The sequence below is a fragment of the Athene cunicularia genome (genome assembly GCF_003259725.1).
Source record: "Athene cunicularia isolate RWA chromosome 2 unlocalized genomic scaffold, athCun1 chr2_part1, whole genome shotgun sequence".
Lineage (NCBI taxonomy): Eukaryota > Metazoa > Chordata > Aves > Strigiformes > Strigidae > Athene > Athene cunicularia.
In genome coordinates, this window is record NW_020799095.1 from 2937726 (window position 1) to 2965662 (window position 27937).

Genomic DNA, 27937 nt, shown 5'->3' on the forward strand with positions numbered 1-27937 from the left:
CCTACTGTTTATTTTTGATAAATCTATTGTGGACATGAACACAAGGCGCTTTCTGAGGTGACGTTGGTTATTGAGTGCTGGGTTCCAGGCTCAGCCCGAATCTGCTACGTGACGTGCAGAAACGACAAGGGTTTGTTCTTCCCACCAGCTGTGATGAGCCCAGGTTTCTTGTGTATTTTCTCCAGGGCTGACATAGTTCTGGTGTACATGTGCTGGCAACAAAAAGCCAAAAATAATCATTAATATGAACTTAGTTTTCAGAGCTGAATTCTCACCTGTAAAAGCTTTTTTTCCAGGAAAAAAACCAAACACCACTTTCCCAAGTGGTGCTGGAAAAAACTGCCCAAATGGACCCCATCACACCAGCATTGCACTGCCCGTGGCAGATCCTGAGGAGGGCACAAGGAGCCCTGGGAAATTCTCCTCCCAAGCACTAAAGAGCTGGTTTTGAGACATTTTCCTTAAAAATGCTTACTGCTGTAGTTGTGCAGCCCTGTTACTCATAAACACCTGATCTTTTTGAAGTCCTGCTAAGCTCAGGGCCTCAGTGATATCTTACGGTGAGCCTTTGCCAGGAAGGAACTAGAAGTGAAAAGTGCTGAGATTGTTTTTTAGCACAAGACCAGCTTGGGATGGGGCCTTTACATCAGCCAGAGGCAAAGAACATTTCAAAGAGTTGTGCTGCAGAACCAAACCAGCATTTTTCAAAAAGCTACAGCCAAAACAGCCAAGAGCCCTAGACCCCACCTAGCAGCGAGGCACAGAATCGCTCTCCCAGCGCGCATCGGCAGGGGTACACGGAACGGGGCCCAGCTGGGATTACCTTTTGATCCATCTTCATTTTTGCCCTGTAGAATGAGACCGAAGCTGGGCAGGCTGGCAGCGTTGTCTCCTGCATCCGCTCAAACCTGTCCTGCTCGTCTTCCTCCTGCCAGCAGACAGACAGACCCCGCTCCGTGTGAAAAACACACCTCGAGACACAGAGCTCAACCAACTGAACAATCTCTGCAAAGCCAGAGGTACTCCCTTCCCACACCTTGGGTGAGCAGACTCGGGCAAGACTTTTAGCAATATTCATCTGAAAGTGAAAGCCTCAGAGGAAGTTTTAACTACCTTAACTACCCGGAGTCCAGTCTCCTTTCTGCTGCGAGGTAATCTCAGCATGAAGGGAGGCTGAGCTTCAGCGTGGTCCCCCCCGAGCCCAGCCTGCTGATGTCAGTGCCCACCTTCTCCAGGGAACCATCTAGAAGGCAGGAGCATGCTGAAGAAGAACACGGGTTGAATGAAATACAATTTTTTAAGATAGTGCTTTGTATATAACATTTTCATGCCAGATTTGAGAATAGCTCTAGCAGATTCTTAGGTCACCTTCTGCAGTGGTTCATCAGCAGGCGACAGTGAAATTCTGGTGGGAATTCAGGTGGCCAAACCAAATTGAGCCAGGAGTAAAAGATGCACACTCTGGAGAAAAGCATTAGAACAGTAAATGAAGATCTGGTCTGGAAGAGGGAAAATAGTTCTAAGTAGGAAACAAATCTCCAGAGAAAAATGAGGTGGTCGCCTCCTGGACTAGTATGGGCCCCAGCATGACCAGTGACACTCACTGGTAAGCTGCAGTGAACTGCCCAGTAAAGGGATCAAAGGGAGAAGCCAGCACTGAGCAACATGAGCAGGGACTTTACCCTCTGCCTGAAGATTTCTGCCTCTAACACTAACAACTTGATACAGCTGCCAAGCGCTGCTCAAAGGCATGTTTCATTCATCTTTGGGGTTCTAATTGGTGTGATGATAAGAAATCCAGGGCTGGCGACCATTAAGGGAGTTTCTATGAATACATTGAGTAACTTGAGTTAGTAAAAGTGACTAGTGATGGATTTCCTCTTTTCCCCAAAGAGTGACATCCTGGACCCATGCAGGCGGTCAGGGTTTTCCTGTTGAGCTCATCAGGCTTTATCCAAAGTGGTTTGGGTTAGGTTGGGGGTTTTTCTGCTCTTTCCTATACAGGTCTGCACCTGTATCTGAAATCTTCCACATTCTGGTAGATCACAACATTCTGTTACAAAGTAAACTCGCTGGGTTTTGGGTTTTTTTTTCCTTCACATCATGTTTGTTACTTATACCCTCAAGGGAAATAATTCAGTAGGATGGGAAGAAGCTGTCTCTGATCAGCTTTAAAACTCTTCACATGTCTTTCAAGAAGGCAGTAGAGGAAATGCTTCACTGAGCTTTACAGTCAAATTAATCAGACACCTGGAGACAAAAGAGTTCCTTGTGTGTTTTCCTTACGAAGAGCTAAATCCATGCTGTCCCCCACTACACGCTGGCTGGAAAGGGGGCACACACACCCCTACAAACAAAGGGTTGCTGCCCCCCCCCAGCCAGAGTGGGGTCTCTCCCCTTGGCTGTGTTAGGTCAGAATGAGCAGGACAGCCACCATGTTCCTATCAAACAGTGGGAAGGTTTGGAGGCTGACATTTAGCAAGGAAGGGCAAAACCTGGACTGACTTCAGAGGACAATAATGCAAAAAAGTCTGGTAAATGAGAAATGTGCTTTGTCAGGAATGACAAAAGACCCCGGGTACCCCAAAGGGGTGGTTTCTAAACAGTGGGCTGGCTAAGTACCAGCTGCCACAACACAAAACACAATAGTTCAGCTGTAAACATTGCAGATCATACAGCCTGGGAACAAGCCTCCCAACTACGCCTCACACCTCTGGGCAGTTTGCCTGATTACTGAAAGCCAGCAGATGATGGTACTTCAATCACTCCATCCTATTTTAGCCTCTTAATGGTAAAACTAATGTGAAAACAAGATGTATCTCCAGATAGTTGCTCTCTGCACCACAGCAGATAGCGTTTTAACACCAGTCACTCTGCTTAAGAGAAAGGGGGAGAGCTGCTGTGCTCTCCTCCTCCCACAGGCATTAACTGTGCCACGTGTGGCTCGCAAGGAGAATAAGCAGAGCTGCCAGAACAACTCACCAGGCACATGACTCTGTTCATGGGAATCATTCCAGGTCTGATATTGCCACCGGGCTTCAGAGCTTCCCGCACATCCTCGGGGATAAGGAAGGACTCGTTGTACCAGATCTCAAACTCTGCAAAGCAAAGAAAGCAGGGGGCAATAAACAGGGCTGTAATGACCCAGGAGACAAGGGTGGATTGCTTCTGGCTCCCTGCCCACCGATCAGAGGGGCCCCCGGTGCTCTTCCAACTCTCAGACGGGACCTCAGGACTCCACCCACACTCCTGAGTTTCTAACTATTAGAAAAGTTAGTTAAAAAGGACAGGGCTGTCAGCTGGCATTGCTGCTGGCACTAGGAGGTGAGTGGGCAACGGTGGCTGGCCCTGGGCACAGACCCCTGGGCTTGTGCAGCCCAAGAGGTGGCTGGCCACGAGATGGCACTGCTCCTGCATGCTGAGGACATGGAGCCACCAGCCCGGAGCTAGCCATTTCGGGTGCTCAGCACCCTTGGGGGTCAGATTTCAATTCCAAATGCTAAAACAGCACAGCTTTTCCATCCTGTAATAGCCTGTGATAACACCCAGCAGGTGCTGCAGTGCAGCAGGAATTCTGCCCGGATTAATCCTGGGCATTTCCCAGCCCCCTGCTGTGGAGGGGTTATGCTCTGCTCTGTTCCTCTGGCACGTTTCCCAGGGAGCACCTGGAGAAGGCTGTGCTGCCCAGGAGGGACCCCAGGAACGGAGCTGCTTTCTGTCCTGGGAGCCACGAAGGACAAACAAGGTTAAACACAGAGCCCTGCTCACTCTAGGCAGTCTGGGCATGATGCAACACCACTGACTTTTTACCCCAATTTTAGCTGAAATGACCTCTTTGCTCTGGGACGACACGGATATTGAGTGAGTCCATGCCTGGATGTTTCAACAGACAGCAAACATCTGGAGCACCCAAAAAATGCCAAACCCAGATCCAATCAATGCAAACTAGTGGCAAAGTTTCTGCAAAATGATGATTTGGCCCTGTCTCCTGGAGCAAGCCATGTATGTCTTTCAGCGTGGGATGCACTGATGGATACAAGTTGTGCTCTGGCAAGTCTGTAAAAAAGAAGTGTTGCCATGTGCACAGCATCCAAATGCTGGGGACTTGGGCATTCCTACACCTACTGTCTTCCATCATATGGGACAAATCTGGGGATACAGCAGGACTGTGCTTCCGTTACCACTGTCTCAAACCCAGTGGCCTGCAGCAGAGCACACCACGAGGATCACCCTGAGCAGAGGTGTGACTCACCACCATGAGGGTGGTGTTGGTGAAGAACACGCTAAAACGACCCAGCTCTGCTTCCTGCCAAGGCACCTGTGCTGCAGCACTGGAACCCGAATCTCACAGGGGTACAGAGGAGACATCTGCAATCCAGAGCCAAAGCCCTGGCCTAGTGCAGTTCCTTAGCTGCCATTTCTGTGAAATTAAATCAAGGGTGAGAGCCAGGGCCATCAGTGGGAGCATTCAAGTACTTAAAGGGGCTACAGGAAAGCTGGGGAGGGACTCTTGATCAAGGAGTGTATGGACAGGATGAGGGGTAGCAGTTTTAAACTGAAAGAGGGGAGATTTAGATTAGATATCAGGAAAAAAATCTTCCCTGTGAGGGTGGTGGGACACTGGCACAGGTTGCCCAGAGCAGCTGTGGCTGCCCCCTCCCTGGAAGGGTTCAAGGCCAGGTTGGACGGGGCTTTGGGCAACCTGGGCTAGGGGAAGGTGTCCCTGCCCGCGGCAGGGGAGTGGAACTGGGTGATCTTTAAGGCCGCTCCCAACCCAAACCATTCTAACACTCTATGATTATTGTCAACTTCACTGTGAAAGGCTCTGACCCACAGCATTCCATCTAGTGGTGTGACCACGGAGCAGTATGTCATTATCTGTGAGAAAGAATCTGCAGCAATTCAGTGGAATGTCAAAAAACACCCCCAATCATCAATAAAAAAGAAGCCTGGAAGGCAATAAGAAAAAGGACAACAAGAGGATGATGGACTTGGCTTATTTTTCACGACATGTCTGTGAAGTGGTTCAGTGCTGAGTGCTGTCGAGCACCCCTGCTAAACTGGAGGCTGTTCAGAAACAGCCCTGGAGAGGCAGTACCTGAAATGAGTCTGTTCCGGCACCGGTTCACCAGGTGCTGGCAGTACTGGATTTCTGCCTTCAGGTCCTGCAGCTCAGCATAGCCAGACCTGTATTCTTCCTTCAGGTCTTTCAGCTTCATGATGAGTGAAAACTCCTTCTCATCAATTATGATCTGTCCTTTCTCATCAACATATTCTCCTGGAGGGTAAGAAAAGGAAACTAAGGTTTCTCATGAGGGTGGAGAGGGACAAAGAACAGTCATTATACTTTGAACCACACAGTAGTTACCCAGTTATACTGAGGTTAACCACACAACTGACATTTCCTTAGACAGGCTTTCTGCAAATACAGTGTTGGGAGTGGTGTGGGGCAGAAATCACTGCTGAACTCCTGAACCTGCTCAGACATCGGTCCCCACACAACTGGGACATGTGCAGATGAAGAGGAGGGATGAGGCTCTGCAGAAAGACACCCACAGGACAGCCTGCTGTAGGGTACTGAAAAAAACCCTGGGCAGCCATGGTAAGGGGGTTTGAGACAAAGGGCTGGTCAGCCCTTTAGGGACAGTTCAGCCAGTGCTACTTCCCTGTGATAAACATCTTGTGTTCTTGGTTTCCCTCAAAGCATTTTGTTCCTGTGGTTTCCAGCACCCACAATAACCCACCAGTTGGTAGATGTCATGATAAAAAGCAAAGGCCCAAAAGAAGCAATGAGTCCATGGAGACAGAGCCTCACTTTTGATATGGACTCAAGCTGATTTGCTCATCATGTAGGCAAACAAGCTTTTTGCATCTTCAGGACCAGACCCTATGGGATGGTCATAAAAGTCTCTACAGAAAGAGAAATGGAAACCAGTAGAGCCTCATGCACTCTGGGTCTGACTCTGGCCCTCACTCACCAGTCAGGGCCTGCTTGCTGCTGACCATTCTCTCTTATTTTCTGCTAATTGCCTGGCAATAGTTAAGTCTGTAGTTTCACAGAACTGAGTTGTTTTGCTGTCCTCCCTGCATGCAAGGACCACACTGCTACTTCCTTGCCCTCACATGCAGAGCACTCTAGACCACTCTGCTCTTAAAGCCATTTGTTTCAGATTTCTCTCCTCACCCAGAGGCATTTCTTCTCCACTCCTCTGCAGAATGCAACAGCACTGTCTCTTGGGAGCCCTGCTGCAGGGAGCACAAAGCCTGACACACCACCTAGTCTCATCCAGGCATATTCCACCTAAAAAACATCTTGCCACAGCAAAGTAAGAAGGCACTGACCCCACTTTTTTCCTCTAGTACCTTAAAGTTTGGGATTCTGACTTGCATAAACCAGACTCTAATCTAGATCAAGCTGTAGGAGATGTCACAGTAAGGGAGATGTCACTGCTACTCAGGATTTCTGACCTGCATCTGTCAGCAGCACACTGCCTAATCCATCAAAGCGTGGGGCGAGGAATTCACCAGACTGCAGCTCACCTCACCAGCATAAAGCCCAAGTAGCATTCAAGGAGGCTGAAGTGTGGAGGACTCAGATGGCAAACCACAAGGAAGAGCTAGGGCATAAAATCCGGCCTACCCCACTGCCCTGGCAAGCAGCAGTGGTGGTCTAGTGGTCTGACCACCAGAACTGCTTTGAAACCAGCAGCTCCTCTCTTCTGTCAGATTCTTACTGGCCACAGCGACTTACCCTGCTGACACCGCTCCCACTTCTGAGCCTCCAGAGCCTCCTGGATGCCTTCCATCTCCCGCTTGATGAAGTTAATCCTCTGTGCTACTGTATTGCTTCTCTTCTTCCTGGCAAGGAGGATGCTTTTGTTCTCTTTAAAGATGCGGCTGATCTCACTTCCGCACTCCTCCTTAAACTGCTTAAATGCCACTGGCTTGGATGGAGGGGAGCTGCAACAGAATTCAAAGAAAACACACACAGACACGGGGAGGTTAGCTTGTTCTGCCCTGCAGCATGACACGTGGGAGCAGCCATAGCTGATGGCATCTCCGTGGGCCCTTTGAGGATCTCGCTGTGTGAGCTCCACCCTGGTACCGTCTCTGTGCCAACCTTCATACCCCCTTTCCCCCAGTACCTCTCCCAGAAGAGTTATTTACATAGAAACCACATTCCTCAGGAGATGCCTCAGAATTCAGTTTTCCCTGGAAAGTGGACCTTTATTAGCCTGGATTTGCAGAAAAAATGAATAGTTCCTCCCTATTGTTAAACAGAAACGCCTTTGCTCATTCCTCACTGGATTCCCAGCACAGACCAGTGGCTTCTGCCAACCAAATCCCATAGCTGCATGTGTTGGCTGGCTCTACAGTGCTGCCACCCATGGCTTTTAAGTCTTTCCTATTTAGAAAGACTGAATTCAAAGCGGCATGTGTCAATCCTGATGTTTCTATGAAATGGCTTTGATGCAAATGTGCCCCCATCAACACCAGCTCTTATTTCACCACAAACCAGCCTGGGCAAAAGGAGAGTCCCTCAGGTGAACGTCACACTCCCACACATGCTGCTCTGTGCTGTGTAAGGTTGGTCTTGGTGAGCAGGCTGGATCTTGGTGAGCAGAAGGTAGCTACAGGTCTCCACATTCCTCAGTCCAGACCAGTCAAAACAAAACTCTGCCTACTGCCTTCCCCTGGTTGAACTCTGAAGGGCATTTTCAAACTCCTCAAAGGCTGCGTGAGGCTGTTTTCTGTGCCAAACTGCTGGCAAAGCACTGTAAACAAAGGCCGCTGGGCAGAGTGCCACAGCTGCAGCTGACAGCCAGCTACTGAGCTACTTTAAGCACTTCGGCTTGTGCCATTTGCAGCTGCAGCAGCAGCCTTCCCAGCCAGCCACAGGACTTTTTGAACAATAGTAAAACACATGCAGAGGGCACAGAGGAACATGGTAACATGTTAAGGTGCTTCAGGAGTAAATTCTCCTGGGACAGCTTCACTGTGATGCTTTCCCTGGGAGGCAGGAACAAGCAAGGATTGGTCACCCACAGCACAGGCAGTGGAGAGGCTCATAATGCTTCAGAGCTACATTGCTTGTAGCTGGAGAGCTCTCGGTGAGAAAAAATGGCTGCTGTTGGGAAACATGGTGTCCAGACTGGTTTGTGTGGGGTCCTGGCTGAGCAACTCTGAACTGAACAGCCTCATGCTGTTGAGCACATCCTCCTGGAAAGACATCTTTGTCTCAATACCCTGAGCATTTTTTACCCCATCCAGAATGAAATGCAATTCAGCGCTGCCCTCCCATGCTAAATTCTTGTCACAAGATGACCGGCTCAATTTTTGGCCATTCTCCACTCTTCTGTCTGATCTGGCACCTCCTGCCATGATCTTGTGCAGCTATTGACCCATCTTCACAACTGTGTGGGGTTTTGAGGTCTCTCTGCACTTTCACTTTTTGTCGGGTTGACCCAGCGCTGAGGGATGTGGTGGAGTTGAGAACGGTCAGTGTGAGGTTCATGGTTGGACTGGAGGAGCTTCAAGGTCCTTTTCCAACCCAGATAATTCTGTGATACTACTAACCAAAGGGTAAAGAGTGATGCAATTTTCAAAGACTTTACAATTAATAGAGAAACTAGCCAGGGCAGAGCTCAAAGCAGAGGGAGAAGATGACTGCCACTAACATACTTTGGTACCCAAGGTGTCCACACAGTGTATTTCTGCATCTGAGCCATGAAGATCTGCAAATCTCTTTACTCTGAGGCAGGTAGCTGTAGTAGTGGAACAGAATGCAATCACGCTGGTATAAACAACCCTCTGGCAAAGGGAAAGCTTACCTGGGCCGCTGGGAATCCTCCATGGGAGCTGGCTTGGAGAGCTCTGTGTCAATATTTGCTGTATCCGGGTTCCTTGCTTCCTCTTTCACATCCAGATCCTTGGTGAAATTTATTACCTGACTTTTTGATGGTAAAACACCACCCAGATCTCTCCCAGAAGGAGAAGTCCAGATTCCTTCCTTCCTGACAGGGGGGAAAAAGGTGAACCAGATTAATTAATTTATTCATTATAGGAAACTGGAACCAAAATATACTGCAGATGCTAGCTCTGCTGATTCAAAACGTAGCGGTCTGATGTAGCTTCTGCCAAAGTTTGCAGTGAAATATCTACTGACAAGGACTAAGATCAGCCTTGTTCTCACAAATCCTTCCTTGCTGGAGTAGGGGGACTGCCCTGTGTAGCAAATACTACACAATAGCCCAGGCTGGACTTGAGAAGGGTCACAAGGACAACAGTCCCACACTGTCTGGATTGAGGCACACCTGCAGGCAGGAGAACTCTCAGAGGAACCTACAGACTGAATCCCCTAGGATCTAATTAACCCCACATCTAAACCAAGCCTAGGTCTCTGTTCTTCTCTCTCTGTTCACCTCCACAAACATCACCAGCCTCATCTGCAGGGGATAGTGTGACTTGAAAGCAAAGTACTTGCCAAATCTCCTTCCACCTCCCTAAAAAAATGAACAGCACAGAGGAGTCCCCTGTGTCACATGGATATTAAAGCCTTGGTGGTTCCTCTCCTCTCTGACACAAGGACTTTGGGGACACATCGGGGAGGAACCAAGCGAATGTTCTCAGCCACAGAAGTAGTTGTAGAAGCTGCCAATGCAGAGACCTCACTTCTATAAATTGAGGGATCAGTACCAATCACTGGTTCCCCCTTCCCTTCTCAAAATCTCTTCTCCTTATCTGCTCCTCTACCCATTGTTCCTTCTTCCCTTTTCACTTAGCAGATCCCCTTCTGCCTAACCCTTTAAAGAGAAGCTGCAGGTTTAATACATCTTCTGATGCTGTTCCCCTTGCCTGCATGTTCAAATCTCCACCTCTCCCTCTCAAGTCTCTGCTGCCTGCCAGCTCTTCAGCTCAAAGCCTGCCCACCCTCTGTGTTCTCAGCTCACACCCTGCCCAGCCCTCTGTGGTCTTGGCTCATCTGTAACAGACATGGGAGACAAACATTTACAGTAAATCTTCCCCATAAGAGAGATCTACCCACAGAATCATAGAATCATTCAGGTTGGAAAAGCCCCTCAGTATTATCGAGTCCAACCCTCAACCCGACTCTACAAAGTTCTCCCCTATCCCACATCCCCCCACAGCTCATCCAAACGACCCTTAAACACACCCAGGGATGGGGACTCCACCCCTCCCTGGGCAGCCTATTCCACTCTCTGACCACTCTTGCTGGGAAATACTTTCTCCTCAAGCCCAGTCTGACCCTCCCCTGTTGCAGTTTAAAGCCGTTCCCTCTTGTTCTGTCACTAATTCCCTGTGAGAAGAGCCCAGCACCAGCCTCTCTGCAATGTCCTTTCAGGGAGCTGTAGAGAGTGATGAGGTCTCCCCTCAGCCTTCTCCTCCTCACACTGAACACTCCCAGCTCCTTCAATGGCTCCTCACAGGATTTATCCTCCAGGCCCTTCCCCAGCCTCGTTGCCCTCCTCTGCCCTCGCTCCAGCCCCTCGAGATCTCTCTTGTATTGAGGTGCCCAAAACTGGACACAACACTCCAGGTGTGGCCTCACCAGTGCAGAGAACAGGGGGACTGTCACCTCCCTACTCCTGCTGGTCACACTATTTCTAATCCAAACCATGATGCCTTTGGCTTTCTTGGCCACCTGGGCACACTGCTGGCTCCTGTTCAGCTGCTTGTCAGTGAGAACCCCCAGATCCTTCTCTCCCAGACAGCTCCAGCTGCACCTCCCCAAGCTGCAGGCTGTGTCTGCTGGCCAAACGCATTCCCCTGGCACCCTCCTGACGTGTGACTGGTGGCCATCAGGGCACCACAGACCCCTCCAGCACTATGAGGAAACACAAAACTTCCACATAGTCACTAAGCCAACTTCATCTCTGCCTTCCTCACACCTTGAACAGAAGCAGTCACAGCCATGACACATTATCAGACACAAGGGAGAGCTGTCTGGCTACTAAACTCACTTGGGTGGCTCATTGCTTTTCTTGGATTTTTTCTTCCCACCATGTGCGGATGAAAAAGAAGCAGTTCTAGTCCCAAAATGCTGTCCATTCTCTTCCGGCACCAAATGGCCATCCACAGCAACCACACCTGCCTGGGAACAGGAAAAAATAAAACACGGACCAGGAAGCATTAGATCTGTAGCTCTCTAGGCCACGAAAGCCATACAGCCCTTGCCCAGCAGCTATTCCATCCTGTTGTACAATCTAATCCAGAAATCTGTAGGCACTACCAAGTATTTCAGGGAAACACATCTATAAGAATGAAGTGAAAACTAAAAGAGGACCCTAAATTATCCTCAAATTCATATGCCAAATGTTTCAGCCACTTAGGGGGACAATAACTTGGGTTTAGTGTCACAGAAATAAAAGCACCCTCAGCAGTCTTCATTTAATGAAGATATGTAAGACAACTGGTTTTTATACAATTTTTCATATCACCTCAGCCATAAAACAGGGGCTGTTAAGCCCTAAAATCTATCTAAATCAGGTTTGGTTCTGTTTTCCACTTCTTTAAATAAAGACTTGAATAGGTCTCTTAGAGACCATGTGCTTCACTGTTATACAAATAGTTTGCATTTTCCCTTGTGCCTTTCTTCCAAAAAATTCAAAGCATCTTCTGTTAAGCCACAGGACGAGTATATGATTCTGCATAAAAGATAATCATTATTTTATCCACATTACTGGGTAAAACCAAAGCAAGTGAATAACCACTTTGGACAGAAAGTACTTCGCAGATGGAAATAAGTAATGAAAAATAAACTGGAAGATAGAGTCCACATCTGAATTTATGGTTTACATACGATATATTTGCTTTGCTCCAGGAATTATAAAGGATTAAGAGGGATCTCAGCAGAGGCAGGTGATCTGACCCTGCCTTCTACAATTGACAGACAGGTCACCTTCTAGTTTGTATTTTCTTCATTCCCATTGAATAAATTCTTCTGTTCAGATAATGGGCCTAGTCCTCCACCAACAGGAATGCCACTGGAGCACCTGTGCTCCATGCATGTTTTTTGACACGTTCATTCTGTTAACATTTCTGAGCTTCAGATTTCAACGGGGAAAAGTTGAGAATTTGGGGCAATTCACGTTTCAGCAGCAAAGGAACAAATTCTGAGATAGTTTCTAGGCCAGGCTCAAGGACCAGGCATTACCTTCTGAATGGCAGCAACAGCAGCAAAGTCATTTTTGTCTATCAGAGTGTACTTGCTTCGTAATCTGGCCTCCACTTTATGCTCCTGTTGACTGGGGGAGAAAACAACCCCTTACCATTGTGTTCATATGCCAAAACCTGTGATACCTGCCAATATCAGATTTCCAAAGAAAACCATCTTTCCCTCTGAACTCATTCACAAACACCCCACCTTGCTCCTTTTATTATTCCCCATAACCATTGTAACCTTTATCCACTCTCCTCTTCCTTTCTTGTTCTACAATGTCCCTTAGGCCTCTTAGATATGGAAGCTTTTTGATGGCCATTTTAATACTTAGCATAAACTTTTAATGGTCCAGAACAAATAATATTACCTCTGCTCATTTCCATCACCTTACTTTAACCTAGTGATTTTCAAACTGAGTGATTTTTTTCACTGAAAGGGAATGAGTAAAGCCTCGTCAGTAGGCTTAAATACACTCCACAAGACTGAAAATTGTTAGAGAATCTGCAAGTTAAAAAGACTGTTCTTTCAGAACAATAAAAGGAGTCCCAAGTTAAAAAGATAATAATCAGGGAAAATTTTACCATGAAACCCATTTTGGTCTTGGGTCCCAGCAAAGCTTGACTGCCCAGTCTGATGATATACCACAGACACTTGTGTTCATACAAGTTTCTTGAGGACAGGCAGATTTTTTACAGCAGTATTTCAATGTCACTCTTGTGAGAAGAAATCTCTACTGCCCAGCCAGACCACTGCTGCAAAGCCTGGTGGGTTGCCCCTAATACCCTTATTGTTCTTTATTCTCTTCTATTTCATGACATGGAAGCTACTTGTCCTCATTTTTAGGATTTTTTTTTTTCCAGCCTGACATTCACCTTCCATCCTTCACCCTAAAAACTAATTTTCAGCATCCACTGGTGAGATTTTCAATAACCTCTTCCACACATTCTCCCATCCCACACCACACATCAGCAAGCACCTCCCTGGAAATAGTCACAAAGCCCTCTAATCAGTCTCTACAAAGTGCTTTATGACCTTCCTTTGACATCATCTCTTAAAAAACAAAAAGTACATCTGATGACTTTTAGATGCTGGTGTGGTGAGACCAGTTCATAGCATCTCATCCTACAGAGTTGGATTTTTCTTTTGATCTGGTTGCTTCGCACTATGGTGATATGCTCTGTGACGAGGGATCCTGCACAGTTCATGCTCAGTGATGGTGTATTTGCCAAGCAGACTTTTTAACCAGTGAAATTTACCATCAGGGCCCTTTGCACGTGACTTACAAGCACCGGAAGGTTAGAGGCAATAGCCTTTGTGTGCAAAGGCCAGCAGAATTTGTCCAGAATTGTGTTTTCAGTTACAAGTCATTCCCTGTATTTCATAACGATTCTTCACAGATGTCATGGTAAGTGTGATATCGCAGACAAAAGCTTGGTGGAATTTCTAAACCTTACTGTGAAATGCATCAACCTTGGATATCTTACCTTAAAGTCAGCTTGAACTGCTTAAATACCTCCTGGACTTGCCTGACGTTCACTATCTGAGGGAGAGATGTATAGAGTGAAGATACAGGTAAGCATTTCTGTGCTCTGGTCAGCCGTACCGTTTCAAATATTTCAGACTGTGAGGACTCTGCTTTCCACTTGCGGGGTATCCACACTGAAGGGGAGTTACCTTCATTGTGCCCCTGAGAGTCAGGCTGCAGGTGGATACACTGCTCACTCTGAGATTTTTAACGAGAGAGGAATCTGATAGACTGTGGTGAGCGCACAGCCATCAAGGTAATTAATTATTTACAAAAAATTTTAAAATTACACAGATGGCATCTGCTGACCTTGTGGAATATGATGCTACTTCTCTGTTCACTGCTGCCCAGGACTGGCTGGGTACTTGGAAGTCCCAGAGCACTATTTTTAGTCCTCTTATACATGGTAACAAATCAGTGCAGTGGAGCCATGCTGCTATCTGTGTTTTGGAGGTGATGAGCAGAAGACATCCTTCCCTTTGTGAAAGTCTTTCATTTTTCATCCTTCTCTGCCTTCCCTACTCCACACCCACCCACGTCACATTGTGCAGGCCTGGTAAAACACCTTCACATAAGCCCTTATTCCGCTCTAGTCCTGCCTGCTGCAGGGAGGACATGAGCACTTTTGAGAGAAGATAACAAATACGTAAAAGGAGAGGCAGTGTCTCAAGTGTTTTTGTTTAATCTAAAAGGTTATCCAACTGTTTGGAAAACAGTCTGCCAGCAACTTCTGCACTGTTGTCACAGTGGCTTCTGTTCACAACCAATGAAAACTTTACAGTAACTCTGACTGTGCAGTTATGACTTTCATTTCCTTACTTTTTTTTTTTTCTTTCCTGTTCACCCCCACAGGAATATTTGTGTATGAAGGACTTCTGCTGTTTCTTTTCACAATCATTTTGCAGTCAGTGGGTGGTTTCAAGTTGAGAAACCCTGCCCTAATGAACCTGTCCCTAAGAGACTGGACACATTTTGGCAACACACCTTACAAAAATTTAGTTTGACACTGGCAAGGCAAAATTTTGCCATTAATTCTTGAAAGAAGTTCCAAATAAACCAACTCAAAGTGTTTCAGGACTGAGGAAAATGGTTGGACTAGATGATCTTCAAGGTCTTTTTCAAACTACATGATTCTCTGATTCTGTGAAGTGTCCTCAAGGTTCCAAAAAAGAAAAAAATTAAATGGAAACAAAGAGACAGTCCTTAACATGAAAAAAAAAAAAAAAATTATAAATCTATAGTGCTTTGGGGGTTAAAGACAGCCTCTTCAGAAGACATTTTCATTGCTTCTGTCTTGGATTAAAATGGGATGGAATCAGTATTTAAGTCCTTCTCCAATAGGTAGCTACTTACATCAATTTCATCAATGTCTCCTTTTAGGTAATTATGGACTTGAGACTTAATCTCTGCTTTCTGAATGTCAGTCAGAGGGTCATAAGTCACCAAAGAACGATTTACCTAAGAAAAAAGGTGAACAATTGAGTATCAGTGAATTACAAAAAGATAAGCAAGTACTAGTCCAGCGAGCACCTGACATTGCTCTACTGTACCCGGGGAAGCCTTTTGTTTAATTTCTGCTTGTGACTTCTCATCATCTGAGTCAATAGGACAGAGGACTTAGGAGCATGCTGAAAGGAATACATTCCCCTTCGTGTTTCAATCACACAAGAAGAGGGCTTCAAGAGCTTGAAAAAAAACATCTACAGTGGTTGGGGACTGAAGCTACAACACAGTCTCACTGCATGGGATCTTCAGAGCTTTGCCTAAACCCCAAGAGACAGGGCTGGAAGCAGAAGGAAGAATACAGCCACAATGAACACTGAGTTAACTGATTCTATTGCAAATCAAAGATCATTAACTAGGTCCCATCTAAGACTATTCCTATTTCTTACCAAGCTGTCATGCAAGGCCAGTTCCTGCTTTAGAAGAATAATCTCCTTCTCCAAAGCCTTCACTGTCCCCTAGCAAGAAAACAAAAGGGTGAGCAAATGTCTAAATGCTATTGGAGAAAAAAACTGCTGGAAAGCAGCATTAAACTGGCTGCTAGAGAACATCACAGCTGTGTACCAGCTCCCCCAGGGTTCACTGTCAGGTTTGCGTCAGTGAAGCAGTGGGTCTGGAAATCCCTTTGCCTTTGATTAGCTTCCAAGAGGACAGCTTCTGTAGTGTCCTGGGTGAATGGCCTGCAGACTCTGCCTAAGCTGTCAGAATAGGGGCCACCTGGTTTTTAATTTGATGCTTTCCTGATGTGGTAGTGTAGGGGCTGTCAAGTTCTGGACTATGAGATATTATCTTAAAAGAAAAGCAGCATGCAGGCTTCCACTCTGACCCTTCCTTCAGAATTCAGTAGGAGTTCTGATATTAGCAGAGGAGGGAGTCTCTTATGGTCTATTTGATTGAATTTCTCAATAACATGGAATATCTTCAAGCATTTGCTATTTAGAATGTGTTTCCAGAAATGTGTGGGTACATAAATCTTCTTGGGGTTCAGTGAAAATTGGATACTGAGCTGCTTTTTAAGTGACCTGTTGAGCATCAAAGCACAATTGCTTCTTAACAACTTCCTTAAACACCACTTTCATCTACTCTTTTTTTCCACTCCAGACATCTCAACAAAAATGAAAGGGGCTGAAGAGGAAAAGACAGTTTGTTGCACAGCTGCCTCTGGGAGCTACTGGAGGAAACTCCCCAGCTGTTTCTCTTCTTGCCAGTGAGCTCAGACCATGAAATACAGCCGGGTTCTTGCACACTACATGTGTTACATACAGATCAGATAATTCTAAACTTGTTCTCTGGGCTATCAGCACTTCACAGAGCATTTACTGCTGCTGGCTCTGTTTCAGCTGTCAAAGTGCACTCAGGCCATCTAAAATACTATGATAATTTTCTTTAAATTATTTCCTTGTTTAAGCAAGTTTTTGTAACCATGGCAAAAATGTTCTGTTATCAGCAGCAACGGGGGTAATCCTGTGTAAAGCTCCAGGTAGGACTGGACATGACTTCCCTGCATACCAGGGGAGTAGCCCACAACACAGTATCTCTGCTAAGAGGTGAATCTTATCAGAAAAATTTAGGACTCTTATGAATGCATTTGAAAGAATTACCACATGTCAGGGAAGATATAACCATCTGCGTGGCCGTACCCTCTAGCATATTCAAGGTAACTCTAATTAAATACCAATAAAAGAAGTTTCATACTAATCTGTACTATCACACACCTAAATATAGCAAGTGTCAGCTTGGCTGATGAGTGGCGATTCATTAAACTACCAAATTCTCCTCTGGTTTTTAAAGTTGTTATCCTAAATATTAATGAACCAGAGAAAACATGCCATCTTCCATTCCCATTCTCTCCATACCTCTTGGTCATATGTCTCATTGATGACTGGCTCTGTTGTGATCCATTTTATTCTGGTAGCAAAACGAAGAGAAGACAACTGAAAAACAGAGTTTTGAAGGAACTGAGGGAGATATTGGCAGGGATATAACTTTCATAATCTGTTACTACTTAATCGTATCAGATCCCAGAACACAGAAATACAAAAGCTCTTTAACTGCAGGGAGCAGTGTAGGATTTCTCATTTGCATAGTGTATCTTCTAGTGCTCACTGGTCTGTGATGAGCCAGCTTTAGATGATGTCTTTGTATTTTCTGTTCTGCCTGTGGACAGATCTTTGATAATTAGATCTCAGAAATATCCATTCCCATTTCTAATCAAATAACACATCCTAAAAACTCCAAATCACACATCGCTGGCCTTCAAGCTTAATTCCTGTAATTGTGGTCTCTTGAGAATAAGACCCTGCAGCCTGAAAATCCTCCTCCTGATGCAAAATATAGCAGCTGTCTCCTCAGTAGTATTACAAGTTTCTAGACACTATTGAAGTGTCTAGACACAAGGAGGAGAAGATAAAAACAACTCTGCTTTGAAGACAACTGCATAACGGGTGTCTGGGGTCTTTTTTTTTTTTTTTTTTGCTACATAAAACTTTCTTGGCAAAGAGCAAATTGATTCTCTTCTCTGTGTTACAGATGTGGTTAAGTTGATCCAGTTCACACAGTGAGACTTTCACCAATTTCATTATTTCACAGGTTGAAAACCCTTACTGTTAGGAGGTTACTCCTGATTCCTGAACCAGCAGAAAGCCAGCTCAGCTCTGATGTGAACTGGTGCAATTCCACTGACCTCATTATGTGATGCACCATTCAAACATGTTCACAGAGTTGAACCAACAATAATAACATTATCCACTGTGTTTAGATTTTAGCTGCTTGTGCCTGCTCTATTTCAGGCTCTCATTCTCCCCCGGGCCAGTTACCACTCATCTGTTTGCATCACAAAGCAGACTGGTGAGAGCAATCTGTTTACTGAGCCTTTGAGATAAGATGAGCTATCCAATATTTCTGATGAATTAGGCTGGGTGTTTCTCTGGGACTCCTGCCATAGCCCTCCAGAGAATATTCTTTAAACCCATCTATGGCCAATTGCAACAGTAGCAGGAAGAACACTTTAATTCTGTAGAAATTAGTTCAACTTACAGTCTCTTCCACATGCGCAGCTTCCCCACAGATATTTGCCACTAGAACAGTATTGCAGTTTCCTCCTGGGAAAAATAATTTAAAAAAAAAAAAAAAAGCAAAGATAATTTGGGGGGTTTTGTTGTTTCCTTTTCTAGAATGTATTATATTATGTACTGACATGAAAAAGAGGAAAAGAAACAACACACAACCAGTGTGTAACTGTCCCTCTGAAGTTCCCATGGGTACAGAACCACAGTGGCACAGAATGACTGAAGAATAAAGGTAAAATGTGTTTCTCATGTGGTGATGATGCAGTAAGAAGGTGGGAACACGAACTATGCAAGCCTGAAATCAGGAAAACTAGAGCAGAGGATTTAAAAAGCTCTTGGCCTAAGTGTAACAGCAGGGAACGTGGCAGGACATAGTCACTGCCTTTCCTAAAAGCAACACAAGACTTGTGCTGGGAATGCCTCAAACATCAATCTCATTTCTGATGACTTTGGTTACTCCCCACAGATGTCCACAGCCTGTTTTCAGCTGCTTTCTCCTCCCATGTCTCCAGCCTGCATCCCGAGGGCATAAGCCTTTCCCATGGATCCACAATGCACCACAGCTTTGGGCTTATCATCTGTAGCCCGATGCTAAAGCAGGAGCATCTGAAAAGGCTTGTAGCATTCTGGGGGTCTTTTGGTGGCATTTTTTTTTTTAAGTATTCTAACTAAGGTGTTGTGAATTTATACTGGCTTGATCAATGTGGGCTTTGTATTGCCTCCTGCACCTGCTGTTTTATTTGATAAGGAAAACCAGACATCCTTTGAATGGTGACGAGTTCCGTGTGTTTATATGTTATGGCCCTAGGACTCAATATGGTCACTGAAACACTATTTTCTAGTAACTGTTTGGGGCTGTTGTGATGCACAGCTCTTACCTAGTGAGTCCTTGAGAACATGAGTGAGCTTGCTCTGCCGGAAGGGCATGTGGTCCCTCTTAGGATCAGCCAGGGCAATGATGAGTTGCTCAAGGAACGACAGAGACTTGTTGATGTACATGGCTTCTTTCAGAACCTGCCCTTCAGACTGCAATGAAGATCAAAAAGCAAAATTTTCACAACACGTGTTTCTGGCCGAACTGCAGAAAAGAGCATATTCCTCACTGAGGGTACAACTGCTCAGCTGCAAGGGCAAGGAGATAATTCAGACCCAATAAATTCATCATCTAGAGCTTTCTTCAGTTTGAGTTTTCCAAGACCTCATTTTTTTCATTACAAGTCTGCCACAACCACTGGCTTTCCTTCCCAAAGGGGAAATCATATTTGTCACAGGGCTGATGCAATTTCTATCCTGACCAATATAGAATGTCAAACAGGACGTGAGGAGGTTTCAGTTATTGAGCCCTAATGCTCTAAGAAATGTCCTGGTTTTGGCTGGGTTTTGCCTGCTGTGACTAAAAGTTGGGAATTTGCACTGTCACTCATGGAATGAAGAGGAAAACCAGAGGTTGCTCGTCTTAATCATTGGTGCCTCTGGCCCTTTCTTTTGTGGAGGAATTATAGATTCATATTAACTGACTGAGCCTGGGTCAGGTTGGAAGGCACACGCAGGACGAGTGTCACATACATGTGGACTCAGAAACACACACAGCAGCTGCCAACAACTGCAAAAAACACACCTCTGATGTGTTAATGGGACTTACAATTTGTCAGTCTCTCCTATTTAGCACAGGCTGAATTCTGTTGTGGGGAAAACCTGTAATTTCAGTTCCGCTCCATTGATTCACTGAAATACACTGAAATATTTATTCCATGACTTACTCTGGTCTTGCTCAGCCTCTCCGAGCCTGCCAGGTCTATTAAGTTGATTTTAGAGTTAACGCATTTGACATCTGAGAAAACTCTGAAACGAGACTGAGGGAGGAAAGAATATAAGCTGTACTTAACAGTAGACAAAACTGAAATATAGTAAAAAACAGACATGTAAAAATCCTCAGCCATCTGAGTCGCTGGAAAAACTGCTGGCGCTCTTACCTCAATATAAATAGTAAAGATGCAATGGGATCTGGATGAATTCTTATTCAGTGTGTGCTCTGCTATCGCTCTGTTGGTCTCACCCTGCAAACAAAGTCCAAATTAAAGACATTGTTTTTAAACTTCTATGTTGGTAGAACACAGGAAAATTATAAATCCACAGTGTTAAACGAACTGGTTCACTCTTTGGTAGCACTGTTCAGTTGGTTAGAGCAGTCAGAGCAGCAGCTCACCACATTTTCCTCACTTTCTTACTCAAAGACCTCTCAAAGCATTTCACAGCGCAGTTGGTGAAGGTCACTGTTTACTGTAATAATGCCTTTCACCAGAGACCACATTATCAGCAGTTCCACCCTCAAGGCTCAGCTCACAGAATTGTGGCTTTCTGAGAAACAGTCAGGCAAGCCTTGTGCAGAGGCAATACCCCCCTGGCTGTTTCAGTTTCTTGATGACTAGAAAACCAAAGAGCTCGCCAAGCTTTAAATGTCATAGAAAACTCACATGTAGATGATAGCCAGAAATTTGTTATCCCTGCTTACAGGAAAAGCAAGCAACATTGAAAATGATGTTGCAACTGCTTGTTAGGAGTGCCAGTCTATCACGGAGTTGTGCTGCCAGGCAGAAAAGGGAACAGAAGGCTCCACAGCACAGAAATGAACTTGTCAACGGGCTTCCCAGCTGACTGGTCTGCCTGGGTCTCAAAGGACAACGAACTTTGAGAGCTGGAAGGTCAGCGACTGGCTCCACACTAGGGAGTGTAAAGCCAAAAGCGAGAAGGAGGGTGAAGATCCCTGGGTAAATATTGTCAACCCCACTCAACAAATGAATAGTCACAGTGTAGTGGGCAGCCTCCTCAGAGCCTGGAGCTTTCTTGGTGAAACCAGAACCATAGGCAGAGCTCATCTAAGGACCTGAACAGATCCCCAGGCATCACTTGCACTTATTCTGTCAACAGAGATCAAGTTAAGCTGCATTATCATCATCCTTCTACTCTTTAAAAAGAAAACGGGAGCTCCTGGAAGCTTAGCTTAGGACAAGACAGTCCCACTATTAAAAAGGCAAGTGAAAGATTTTAAGGACACCAGCTGGATCCTGGTCAGAATACGCTTCCTGCACACAGAACCAATTATTTATTCATGTTTTCCTTACAAACTAAAGCACCCACAAGCAAAAGAAAGGTGCAGATATAAGTAAGGAAACTCTCTCCACAAATCTAACCCACTGGGTGAACGTCCCTGATGTAAAATCCGACTAAGGATACCTGTGCCATGACCATACCAAACTCTCTGCCAAAGATGTCACTGGTAAAACTCTTTTCTTGGAGCACTGGCATAGCTAGGAGAGGTAGGTGTGTTTCTCAGGAAGAAATTCCAGTGTCGGTCAGCTGGTGGGTCTAAAAAGATCCCAAATATTCTACAGTTTGTACCAAATCCCTCACTGACACCCTTACATGACAACCAGGGTAATGGAAACAAGTTTTTTCGGCTGTTTGGGATGTCAGTTTGATGAAGGGGCTGGTGAGGTGGCTGGTGTTTCAGACAAGGCTTTTTAAACCAAAGCAGATCCTGTGGCTGCCTTCGCTATTTTGGTGCTGCCTGGAATTTCCAATACTTCTACGTTCTGTGGTCTCACCCCAATAGATTTCCTCCATCACTTCACTTTCTCTGATGCCCACTAAAAACAGGGTTTTCTCCATGGAGATCTTCCAGAATCTCTGTGCCAGGGGCACTTTCCTTGCAAGAACATGGGCTACAAAGAGTTACCAGTTTTCTATCCGCAAGAAATAGAACAAAGAGGGTTGAATCCTGCTTTACTGCCTCCTCCCTCAGCTAAGCCAACAAATATAACAGATAAAGTGTAATATTGTTTTTCTCTTGCCTCAAAAAAGAGATTTAGAGCATCTTCCTCATGGCTAACAGAATGTATAGACAAGCCCTTCACATAAACACCCTGCGGGCAGTCCACTACAGCCATTGGCACATCGCAGTTCCTGCTGCTCATCGTGGGGGACAGAAGGTCAAGCAGGGTCTCATTGTAGATTTCCAGGTAGGATATACGGACCCTGACGGAATGTGCAGATGCTCTGAAGACCTGTGCAAAGACAAAGAGTTTGTCAGCGGCAGTGCTAGTTCAACAAACAGAATTATTAGCTATTTATGGCTTTCCAGAGAAGCTATTTATAACTTTCTGAGCAGTTATAAGTGCCTCTGCCTGTGCGTAGCTAATTCTGTGCTATGGTTGCCCGAGGGCTGACAAGGCTAAGTCACCGGTTTCAACGCGATTTTGCAAAACAATAGTTTTGAAAACAACACTTTTGAAAGCCTGCTTACATTTGGGAAGCAGCAAGTACTTTATGTGAGCTAGTGGAATTACAGAGGAACAACCTCTGCAAACGACAATAAAGCATACTGCAGAATTCTTCTCATCTGAAACAAAGATGTTTGTTTGTGTTATGTCAGCCCCTCACGGTGTGTTTTAATTGGCTTGGTGGGAGTGGAGAGCATTCTGCAGTATCTCTGCCTAAAGTTAAGCAGCCTTGCCTCCTCAAAGTAGTAGTAAACTTCCACCTCTGAACAGGAATGTGTCTGTGCAGCAATAGGAGCACCAAATATTTCAAGCCAACACCATCCCAATGCTCTGAAACGTCACTGTTATCAGTGCACAAGGTCACAGTGTAGTAAAACAAAGGTACGGAGTAACTATGTTTTACAAGCTCCTTTATTTCCTTGACAATCATCACTTAGATAAAATGAAGGGGAAAAAAAACCAAACCAAACCAAAACAAACAAAACAACAAAAAGGACTGGTGGAGATCAACATAAAACACATTCACACATTCACTGTGTTAAAACACTTTTATGAGCTGATACAAGAGATGTCCTTGTCATTTCTTCCAGTCTTTTTTCAAATCCAGTACCTGCTGTATAGCTCGGGGTATGATTCCTCGATGCTTGTAGTCAGCAGTTGCTCCCATCATGGTGTAAGTTTTACCAGCCCCCGTTTGCCCATAGCACATTATCGTGCCTAGAAAAGGTTAAAAAGCAACAGAATAAACTCAGGAGGGAATCTCTGCATCTCTCAAATGGAACAGCAAAAGGATCTCTCCCTCAGATCAAATCTCCACTTATCATCAAAATAATAAAAATAGCAACAAATTACCATTATAGCCAATTAAAGCTTCAGACACCAGTTTCTCAGCCACAGTCTCATAAGCCAGCTCCTGGGAGGTATTGTGAAGGACACCATCGAGCCTAAAGGACCAGGCAGTCTGCCTGTTGTTCACAACTCCTTTCTTGGCATCTTTTTTGATGTATATATCTATGCTCTGAAACCCAAAAAAAAGATGAAGATAACTTGAATAGCCATGAAAAGTTTCAGCAGTTATTGTCTAAAAAATCCCAACACTGAAGGCCTGGAGGTAAGTAGGAAATGGAGCAGAAATAATTCTTTTACTGACCTTGGTGGTATTTTAATAAAAAAGGAAATGGGCTAAGCTCATCTGTTTGCCTTTCAGTGATGTGTCTGATTTTGTGTCCCAGGGAAATTATTAATTAAGCAAGAGAAGGTGAAGGGAGGAACTTCCATAAGGGGGGAATAGAAATAAACTGTACCACAGGGAGAACTCTGAGGCTGGAATCATGGCTACCACTGGGAATTTCTCCGGGATCAGTCAGAGCCCCAGTCCTTTTGAGGATTTTCTCTAGTGACTGCATCACCAGAAGTATGTTTTCCACAGTCACACTTGCTGGTGCAAACCCACAAGCCACTGTCAGTGCAAAGAACAGTATACAAGAAGAAACATGCACCAAAAAGTTCTGCATGGCCTTAAGGAATGGAAGAATTCTGCATTTCTGTGGGTAAAACTGAAATCAAATTCCAAAGCTTTCACACCAGCAATGTCTTTTTCTCTACCTTGTTGTCTGGCCCAAACTTGATCATATCTTGAGCAAAATCAGCTGTTGGCTTGACTCGCACAAATGTACAGACTCTCTTTTCTACTGCATCCATCCTAACTAGAGAGGGGATAAAAGGAAAAATCAACAATATTGCATCCCCTAAAATGAAATGTAACGTTATTTGTCATGAAAAAGCAAGTTACAGAGTAATCGAGCTTAAAAATAAAGTGTTGACAAATGTTCAGCTGCAGTTTCTCTTCTTTATTAAAAGGAACTGTGGGCAAACAGTTGCTGAAAATTCTTTCCAGTATTGTTCTGCTCAGAAAACTGAGCGTGTAAAAAGAGAAGGGTCTTACTGATCATGATTTCCTCTTGTGCATCAGGCATATTAGTGTCTGGCAACACAAGCTTTTCTTCCTACTAGCCTTGCAAAGCAAAATAATTGCAGGGATATGAGAGGGTTTTTTTTTTTCATCTGGTGTTTTCTGTGTGTGAAGGCACAAACAGCCTCCTGTTTTGTAATGTCATTTCATCCAGAACTTTGTTTCAAGCTTCTGAGGCTTTTAGTAAGACATGTTACAGGTGAAACCAAGCTAAAGGAGCACAACAGCACTGCAAAGGGCCATGCAGCAATTACCTCATTTACAGTCTGCACTGAATATGCATTTCTCACATCTTTGAAACCCCTTCTTTACACTTGTACACAAAAAAATTTTTAAGTTCTCCATGAACACCTGATCTTAAAGTTTCCAAGAAAAAAGTCACATGCTAGACAACCCCTGGCGAGATTCTTGTGTTGTTCTTCTGATCAATGCAAATTCAATGTCACTGTCAATATCCAGCAAGGGTAGAGGATCTAAAATCCACCAGAGGAGGGCTCAGGGGATACATCCAGCTGCTAAAGCCCCATCTGAGAATCATACACTGAGTATTTTCAAATCCCTGGATTATGCAAATCCTAGGTTTTCTCTCAGCTGTCTCCTATAGGCAGCTTGTGCTCAATAGTTGAGTAATATCTAGCAACAACTTCTACTTTCAGAATATTGTATCCCTTGTATATTAAGCATTTTTATTCACCTTAGCTACTGTGACTGATCTAACAAGAAATGTAGAGATGTGAGCTGAAGCAAGACTTATGTTTATTTAAAATAGAGGTGAGCATTTGAATGACTACCTGGTAAAGGTACCATGGTTGCTTCGTCCTTTTCCCAGACTACCACAGCAATGCCAACACAATGCCTGCTGTAGAATCCAAAATACTGCTAGGTTACCCTGACCATAATCTCTTCAGTATCAGAGACAGTCTTCAAATAAATGATCTATGGAAAAAAAAAAAAAAAAAGCGATCAAGAAGTGCACAGACATCACCATAATGATTGCCCCTGAGTGACATGCACAGAAAGCTGCCAAAATATTTGCCAGCACTGCAGAAATAAAGGCAGGGGCAGCACAGGTATAAGCAAAATGAAAACAGGTACAGAGTTTTAAAGTTAGTAATCAGCATGGAAATGCTACTAATCTGGTTATCAGGATTGGTAGAGATCACAAAATTCTGCTACTCAAATATAACCCAGCGTTGGAGGAGTATGTGCCTTATTTTTTCAGAGCTGCAGCAAGAAGCACAGCAGGAAAAAGGAGCAAGGGAAAATTTTAGGCAAAAATTCTAATATGAATCAGAGAGAGACAGAAAAAAATTCCAAATGAGTGGAATTTTCCTCACTGCAACAATGGCCATTGTTTGATGTTGGGACAAAATCTGTTCCTCCTGGGAGTATTTACTAACATTAGTAGGCGAGAAGGAAACAGGGAAACACCTCTCTGGCAGGCTTCTAACCAACAACGTGGAGACCAAAAGCTCTCCAGCTCATTAGCAACACCACAAGCATCCAGCCAACCTGATTTTTAATTGGTTCGTTTTGTCTGCAGTGGATTTTTTATAGAGGCACTGCGAAGAATACTACATGTTTATTGGTCAGGTAACAAAAAATGTTTCTGGCTGTTTCACTACTAAATCATCCTCCACAGTTCGAACAATAAATGTTGAAAGGGCAAGAGTGAGACTTGCTGCTACCTTCAGCCATCATTCAGCACTTGTGCTGGAAACCAAGCAAGCAAAGCAAATCACAATTCACAGCTAGGGCTGTGATTGGCTTTGAAGCTTTTTATGACAAGGTGACAAACCCAACTTCCTTGGTCCCTCCTTACAGAGCAGCTGAAGTCAGCAGGACTCCCCCATTAGTTAGTCTCAAGACTAACTGACTATTTATGCTTGGAATTAATGGAAACACAGTCATTTCTGCAATGGAGGCAGATGTCAATGTGCCCCCACAAAGATTAGTGCCAAAGGGAAATTTCAGATGGGGATTTTGGGGCTGACTGGCACAGAAATGTGTTCCCAGAGCAGTGAAGTGGGGTTTTTAGTTCTGCCTGAGAGACCCAAGCTTATCCACCATGGACAGACAAAAGCTTGGGCCAAATCATAGAATCATAGAATAGAATAATGGAATAATTTGGGTTGGGAAGGACCTTAAAGATCATCCAGTCCCACCCCCCTGCCACGGGCAGGGACACCTTCCACTAGCCCAGGTTGCCCAAAGCCCCGTCCAACCTGGCCTTGAACCCTTCCAGGGAGGGGGCAGCCACAGCTGCTCTGGGCAACCTGTGCCAGGGCCTCAGCACCCTCACAGGGAATAATTTCTTCCTTCTATCTAGACTGAATCGACCCTTTTTCAGTTTAAAACCATTCCCCCTTGTCCTAAACACAAGAGGCAAACTGGGGAGGCAAAGCTGCTTTGTGGGGCTGACCGCAAGGCAGCCCCTAGAATTCAAACTCCAGTGATCCTTCGAGAGTTGAATCCACCCAGTTAGACACAAAAAGCCCAGTTCTACCCCAGTACCCCAGGCCATCTGCTCACCCAGGGCCACCTCTGCCCCAAGGAGAATGGTGGAGAAACAGCCCCAAATTACCTTCTGCCTTTCCAACTCAGCACAAACCAACCAAAGAGTGTGGGATGCAAGGCAGCTGGTGACACCGATGCACTGATAATGGGGCACTAGGAGAGATGACAGAAGAGGTGGGACAACGGTATGAGGATGGGTGGGATAATTAGGAACACACAGCCAAGCCCACAGTCCTACTTGCTGGGGCCAAGAGCAAAGGAGGGTGGCCTCAGAGGGGGCTGGGGGGCACAGGGGCTGTAGAGACAGGGAAAGGATCATCCATGATTGAGAAGACCTGGGGAGGGGCGAGGTGGTGGGGAGACAAGATCTTGCGAGGTGGTGAGAAGGAGAGCGAGGCCTATGGAGACATCACCTGAGGAAGGGGGAACAAAGCCCCGAGGGGGACGAGGCCTTGAGGAGGAGAAACAAAGCCTGGAGGCAGGGTAACACAAAATGTGGAGGAGCAAGATGAAATCTGGAGGTGGGGGGAAAAGCCTGGAAGAAGGGGGATGAGGCCTGGAGTGGGGGGATGAGGCCTGGAGGAGCAAGATGAAGCCTGGAAGAAGGGGGTCGAGGCCTTGAGGAGAGGGGACGAGGTGTGGGGGAGTCTAGGCCGGGAGAAGGGGAAGGCCTGGAGAGGCGGCGGGGACCAGGCCTGGAGAGGCTGATACGGCCTGTAGGAACAACGCTGCCGGGGGAGGCAGGTGACAACAAGCCCCTGAGGAGGGGGAGACTCCCGGGGGCAGCCCCCGGCCCTCACCTACCTGCGCCCCCGCCTCCGCCAGGCCCGGCCGAGGGGCAGCCGCGGCGAAACTGTGGACGCCGTTGCCATGGCACCCTCCACTTCCGGC

At 45.5% G+C, this 27937-nt stretch overlaps 1 protein-coding gene across 2 annotated transcripts; it reads right to left on the bottom strand.

Annotated features, from left to right (window-relative positions):
* On the bottom strand, positions 1-27937 carry KIF9 (kinesin family member 9). 2 transcript variants are annotated; one of them, XM_026842817.1, is made up of 24 exons: positions 27851-27937; positions 27114-27199; positions 25321-25465; positions 24918-25002; positions 24163-24265; positions 23410-23575; positions 23168-23274; positions 22129-22341; positions 20251-20334; positions 20038-20130; positions 19156-19303; positions 18246-18310; positions 17066-17143; positions 15599-15667; positions 15060-15164; positions 13666-13721; positions 12176-12266; positions 10983-11113; positions 8832-9014; positions 6752-6960; positions 5099-5278; positions 2983-3098; positions 824-928; positions 1-212 (listed from the first exon to the last, which is right to left on the bottom strand). In XM_026842817.1, exons 3-24 carry the CDS (start codon positions 25334-25336, stop codon positions 105-107), a joined length of 2511 nt encoding a protein of 836 aa, XP_026698618.1. In that variant the 5' UTR covers positions 25337-25465; positions 27114-27199; positions 27851-27937; the 3' UTR covers positions 1-104. The 2 variants fall into 2 exon arrangements, with proteins under 2 accessions (XP_026698618.1, XP_026698619.1); XM_026842818.1 differs by lacking the exon at positions 24918-25002 and having other exon boundaries at positions 824-971; positions 2981-3098; positions 24163-24263.

Coding starts and splice junctions, on each gene's coding strand:
- KIF9 (XM_026842817.1), bottom strand. Junction 11,114..12,175: donor CTGTTGCTGCCATTCAGAAG/GTAATGCCTGGT, acceptor TCCTGTTCCCAG/GCAGGTGTGGTTGCTGTGGA. Junction 6,961..8,831: donor GAGGATTCCCAGCGGCCCAG/GTAAGCTTTCCC, acceptor ATTCTGTTGCAG/CTCCCCTCCATCCAAGCCAG.